This window comes from Rhamphochromis sp. 'chilingali' (genome assembly GCF_963969265.1).
Source record: "Rhamphochromis sp. 'chilingali' genome assembly, chromosome: 17".
NCBI lineage: Eukaryota > Metazoa > Chordata > Actinopteri > Cichliformes > Cichlidae > Rhamphochromis > Rhamphochromis sp. 'chilingali'.
This window is the reverse complement of record NC_137944.1, coordinates 3469301-3475300: the sequence shown is the minus strand read 5'-3', so window position 1 is coordinate 3475300 and position 6000 is coordinate 3469301. Positions and strand designations below refer to the sequence as shown.

Sequence of the window (6000 nt, the reverse complement as noted above, 5' to 3'; positions counted from 1 at the left end):
ATGTCTTTAAGACTTTCCTGCTGTTTAAGTAATTGCGGGTGTGTTATCTGGATAGATGAAGTTGAGACATAGCAGTGAAAATGTATGCTATTCCCTTTACTGACACTGCCTAAGGGAAGCATGTATATTGTAAACAGAACTGGTCCTAGGACAGAACCCTGTGAAACTGCATAGTTAGCCTCAGTGTGTCAGGAGGTCTCTCCATTTATATGAACAAATTGTTGTCTAGCAGGACACGTACAGAGATGTTTCACTGTCAGAGGCCATAAGAAGAGTCCATTTGTAACCTTTACCAATGCCGTTGACTAAACCGTTTCTCTGCAGAACTTCATATCCATTTAAGTCACAGCAATACTGATGCTAAGACCACTCTATTTTGAAATAACAAAGTCAGCATAAGAAGGCAGACGGTGTGTGTTTTATAAATTGTAGACATGTCATTGTAGACATAGTATTGCAAAGGTGAAAATCCCATTCCCAATACATGTACCTCAAGAGGAGCAAGGGTAAAACAAAAGCCTTCAAATCACAGCTAACCAGCACCATTCAAGTCTAAACTCTAGTCTTAAGATATATTTCTGCTAAGAACTTATGCACTGATTAAACCAGACTTAAAAGAAAAGCACTGTGTGGTCATCATGTGTTCTGCTTTGTACGTACTGCACGTTATAAAAGACCGTGTGAGCTGTGTAAAATGTGTCAACCTGATTTTTCTGAAACTGTATGAAGAGATATACATGTCTTATTGAAACTCACCAGAATTATTTGTTACATTACAAACAAATGTATTTGCTAACTAAAGAAAATGGTAAAGCAAAATGGTGATGCATTTTGCTTTCAATATGAACTAAAACACTATATTGTGTAGACTACCAAATGGTGAATATTCTGGACAAGCCCCAATTCATCACAAACGTTGTGAGTTTGTGATGAATTGGGGGTAGTATAGTAAAAAGGAATTGATTAAAACTCACAGAAGATTCCGAACGTATAAGTCAAATAATATCAGCAAAGCAACGACTGAGGAGCACTGCCATGTACTGTGCAGTTACTGAAGGTGCAAACACAAAGGAATACACAGAGTATTGTTCAAAACTACAAAAGTATACCCAATATTAAACACAACAACCTGAGAGTTTATCCGCTGGTCATTCGCCATGACGAATGACTTTCTGAAGTCTTAATTCAGCTCAAGACGCTGTAGATTCCCGTCAGTAACACTTTCGGTCCGCTAGTAAAACGTAGTTCTATTAATCTGCGCTTGAACCGGAACCGGATGTAAGTTCCAAAAAACTGAATTTTGGAACTGAAATTGAATTGTAGAACTGAAACTGAATGGTGAGAAATGAAACTGAAATTATTCGAGAGCTGAATTTTTAAAGGATAAAATGCAGCTTCAAAGCAAATCAATTCATTTTCAAAATATAAAATTCAATTTCAATTTAGTGATGATCATTTTCAAACCATAAATTCAATTTCAATTTAGACTAATTCAAATTCAGTTTTCAAAAGCATTTATTCAAGTTACAATTCAGATTCAATCTGAGCAATTCAAATTCAAATTGAACTTATTCAAATTCAGTTTCTGATGGCACAGATTTCTGCCCATAGTAATCCGGCTCCTGTAGTATTTTCTGGCTTTGTATAAAATGTAAAGTTCTTGGTTTTTTGCAACTATTACTTTCTGATGATGTGTTACTCCAGGTAGTATGACGCTAAACAGGCTAATAACTAGAGAATGAGACTTTGAACGTGTGTTAGTGAGTTTAAGTGATAGAGAAGCATTTAGGCTTTCCAATTCGGATTTATTGGCACTTTAAGGGATAGCTTCAGATTTGCTGACAGGCAAAAAATCTGACAGGCCATGATCTCTGGTCAAATCTAATGATTCGTTTACTCTCTGTTAACAGTCATAGAAACTAAATGTAGTCACCACTTTCAAACATTTCTAAGGTTGTGGATACTGTAGCAGTTGATGTGAGATAACACTTTTGCTGCTTCCTTTACAGTGGCCCTGAGAAGTCAAATACACTGCAACTTAAAAAAAAATACCAGCAAATAGAAAAAAGGTCTAATAGGCACACAAAACTCCAAGACACAAAACAAAGGTTGATGGAACAAATGCTTCAAAAATACTCCTAATAATTCTGTTTTTTTGTGAGCTGGTGCAGTGTTTTTTCCCCCCTTTCTCCACTATGTTTTATTCACCTTCTGTTGTGTTTTGTGTGCTTTTATGCCATTTTTCTATTTGCTGTCATTAATAAAGGAAGACAGGATAAAGACAGCATGTCTTCATCCTGTCTTCCTTCTTTCACCCCAACCAATCACAGCAGATGGCCCCGCCCCTCCCTGAGCCTGGTTCTGCCGGAGGTTTCTTCCTGTTAAAAGGGAGTTTTTCCTTCCCACTGTCGCCAAAGTGGTTGCTCATAGGGGGTCATATGATTGTTGGGTTTTTCTCTGTATGCATTATTGTAGGCTCTACCTTACAATATAAAGCACCTTGAGGCAACTGTTGTTGTGATTTGGCGCTAAATAAATAAAACTTAATTGAATTGAATTTCTTAAGTTGTAGTGCACTTGACCTCTTAAGGCCATGCTCTTTGGCCTCAATTGATGTTAAATTTCAATTGCAAAGTGAGTGAGAGCATGGACATTTAGTTATGATTACAGCCTACAAGCAGGTCAAACAACCTATGAAAAAGAAGTAAAAGAGTTCCAAACTAATTCTACTTTACAAAGTATATAAATAAAATACTTAAGTAGATATATTTCCTAAACAAGATATTCATTAAGATCCAAAGGCAAAATGTAGCATAATAAGTTTTGTACTGCTGAAAATAAAAGTTAAAAAAAAAAAAATCAACAAAAAAACAAATCCTAAAACCTTATTTTCTCACTTGTTTAGTTACATAAGTTCATAAGAAGTAGGAAATCCTGGTGGTATGAATAAGATACAAAAATAAAATGCTCCAGTTAAACACACATTGAAAGTTGTTGGAGGTATTACTGCTGACCTCTGACTGGTTTAAGTGTGTAAGCATGGTCAGCAGGGAATAGGGGGGTGCTCTATGGGCTCTGACGAAAAAGTGTCATCTTGTAAACAGGACACTGAGCATACTTTGTGTGGCATGATGATCATAAGTGTATGAAAGCAGAGTAAAGAGTCAGACACTGCTGTAGAAGGAGCTCAGTAATATATGTTTCTGTGTGTACTCCTGTGCTGGATGATTTCATGTGCTTCATAAGGCTGTCTGAAACCTGTCGGTTTCACCCTCATCCGTAAAAATTACAAATTCTTTCCTTGAAAGTAAAGATATCAACATTTGAATACCATTTGTCAAAATACACCTCTGGTTGCTAACCTAAAGTAGAAGCTAAAAGCTGTTTGTCTACAAACTTTGGGAAACTAGTAGAAAGTTACATGTGCTTTAGTCTGAACAACAAAAGCAGAGTGGCAGCGCAGCCATTAAGAAGGTGTGTTTGTGTCCTCTCTATCTGGATTAGTTTGGATTCCCCCGCTCTGCTGTTTCCTCTTGAACAGCCTCATCTTCCTCCATCGGCTCTTCCTCTTCCTCCTGCAAAGACACAGCACACTTTTATATAGACAACATATACACAAAAACCACTACAGTGTTTTCAGGTTCCCTGACCAAAACTAAGGAGGGATAAGATGTAATTTGTTTCTACTTTCAAAATTCAATTCAATTCAATTTTATTTATATAGCGCCAAATCACAACAAAAGTCGCCTCAAGGCGCTTCATAGATACAGAGAAAAACCCAACAATCATATGACCCCCTATGAGCAAGCACTTTGGCGACAGTGGGAAGGAAAAACTCCCTTTTAACAGGAAGAAACCTCCGGCAGAACCAGGCTCAGGGAGGGGCGGGGCCATCTGCTGTGATTGTTTGGGGTGAGAGAAGGAAGACAGGATAAAAGACATGCTGTGGAAGAGAGACAGAGGTTAATAACAGATATGATTCAATGCAGAGAGGTCTGTTAACACATAGTGAGTGAAGTCCTTGTAATTAATATCATGTTAATTTGTCCAGTTACTCAAGCCTCTTAAAACACAGGGACTATTTACAAAAATGGCTGTCATTTCTAAACACTTAATCCAACGCCTTTTTACATTTACTTTTAAAAGTAATTATAAACACAATATAAGGATGGTTTTTATTACTTTTATGAAAATCCCTTGTAGTCATTGACTCATTTAAGGATTGTAAAATAAATTTTTTGTTGTTGTTGCTTATATTAACTTTAGGTGTAAAGTATGAGGTATGAAAATCTGTCAGCATTCTTCTGAACCTCCAAGCAACAAGACGACCTTCGAGCCTTACTGTCCAGCAAGAATTTCCCCCTCTTTCTACACAGAAAATAGTTATCCAGTAGGAGTTGATCTCACTTCTTGGCTTATAATAGAATACTGAAAAAAGAGACACTAAAGAGTACATTGCCTGCTGTTGCCTCATTAGGTTAGCATGTTAAAATTCAAGTCACACAGACAAACTAATTCTTTAAATAATAGTAATATTATTTATTTATTTTGCCAATGGGGTGTGTCTGGCTTAATTAGAGAAACTCAATAGCTCAAAAAAGGCAGTAACTGAAAATCCATCTTAAGATAAAAAATATTGCAGCAGGAGTATGACACCTTTGTTGTTGAGTAGTAAGACTACTAACCGGGGTAATGTAATTGTTAGCTTTGATCATATGCACATGCAAAAGACCACTGCTATGGGGAAAATGAAATACTGAGGGATGATCATGAACACTGGGTAAGGGAACAGAGGGATTCAGACAGAAACGAGAACAAGGGATCAGCTTACCCTGCTCACGACAGGGTCACCCGGGCCCACCTTTTGACAAGGCCCCACCATCCATTGTAGGTGCCGTAGGGGTCTGGTGCTATATAAAATAGTCAGGAGCTGAAGCTTTTTTTTATTTTTTATCTTTTTTTGGGGGGGGGGGGGGGGGGTGTTCTCAAACTTTTTACATCATTCCCCACATGGCAGGAAGGATATTTTCAAAATATTGACAGAAAAGCTGCAATTTAATTAGATAAACTCATTCACAATGAATCCTTCAGTGGCATTTCAGACACAGATTCACCCTATAGCTATCAGCGATCATGCTCCTGTATCTTTAACACTAATGCACAAGAATAATACTACGCCAAGTAAAAACTGGAGATTTAATACATCAATGCTTAAAGAGACTTTATTAAATATTTTAAAAAAGAGTCACTTCCAAGTCATTCCTCTCAGCCCTCCAGATGACTTCTTCACAAAGGCAAAAACAATATTCATTAAATTCATTTGGAATAATAGAAGAGCCAGACTGCGCCTTTCGCTACTATATCTCCTGTATGACAGGGGAGGTCTGTGTGTTCCAAACCTCAAATGGTACTACTGGGCTGCCCAGCTTTCTGCGGCCTCATGCTGGTTTTCAACGACAACCTTACCCTGGGTAAATTTAGAAAGGACAAGCACTACCCCCTTACCGCTCAGCACTTACCTGTACTCCGCAAAGTATAAAGATCTGATGAAAGATACATCAAACCTCTTTGTTACAAATACCATCCGTGTCTGGTTTGACGCACTCAAGTTTAAAAATGAAACGCCAGTTTTATATAATATCATATTTAGACTATAATGACACTCCCGGAACATCAGCATCTGTTCTATGGGAAGCAGGGAAAGCTGTGATGAGAGGTAAAATAATTTCTTTCTCACCACATAAAAAGAAAGAAGAAAACAAAAATATTCAGGAATTAGAAAAAAACATCAAATCACTAGAAGAAGCCTACGCGTCCCACCAAGATCAGGAAACATTGAACAAAATACGCAAAACAAAACTAGAATTAAATGAGATAATTGATAAGAAAACAAAATTCTTAGTACAAAGACTACGCCTACAAAATTATGAACATGGTAATAAATCCGGTCAATTTCTAGCAAACCAGCTAAAAATAAATAAAGAAAAAACAACTATATGT

The 6000-nt window shown here is 37.1% G+C and overlaps 1 protein-coding gene across 3 annotated transcripts in view; it reads right to left on the bottom strand.

Annotated features, from left to right (window-relative positions):
* Positions 1 to 1542: 1542 nt before the first annotated feature.
* The window catches only part of phf14 (PHD finger protein 14), a 145655-nt gene continuing 141197 nt past the window's right edge, over positions 1543 to 6000 (bottom strand). The window contains exon 19 of one of the 3 annotated variants that reach the window (XM_080862212.1): positions 1543 to 3575. In XM_080862212.1, the coding sequence (XP_080718338.1) occupies positions 3501 to 3575 (75 nt within the window). In that variant the 3' untranslated portion in view covers positions 1543 to 3500. The remainder of the gene's footprint in view (positions 3576 to 6000) is intronic. The other 2 variants (XM_080862214.1, XM_080862213.1) reach the window with 2 other exon arrangements.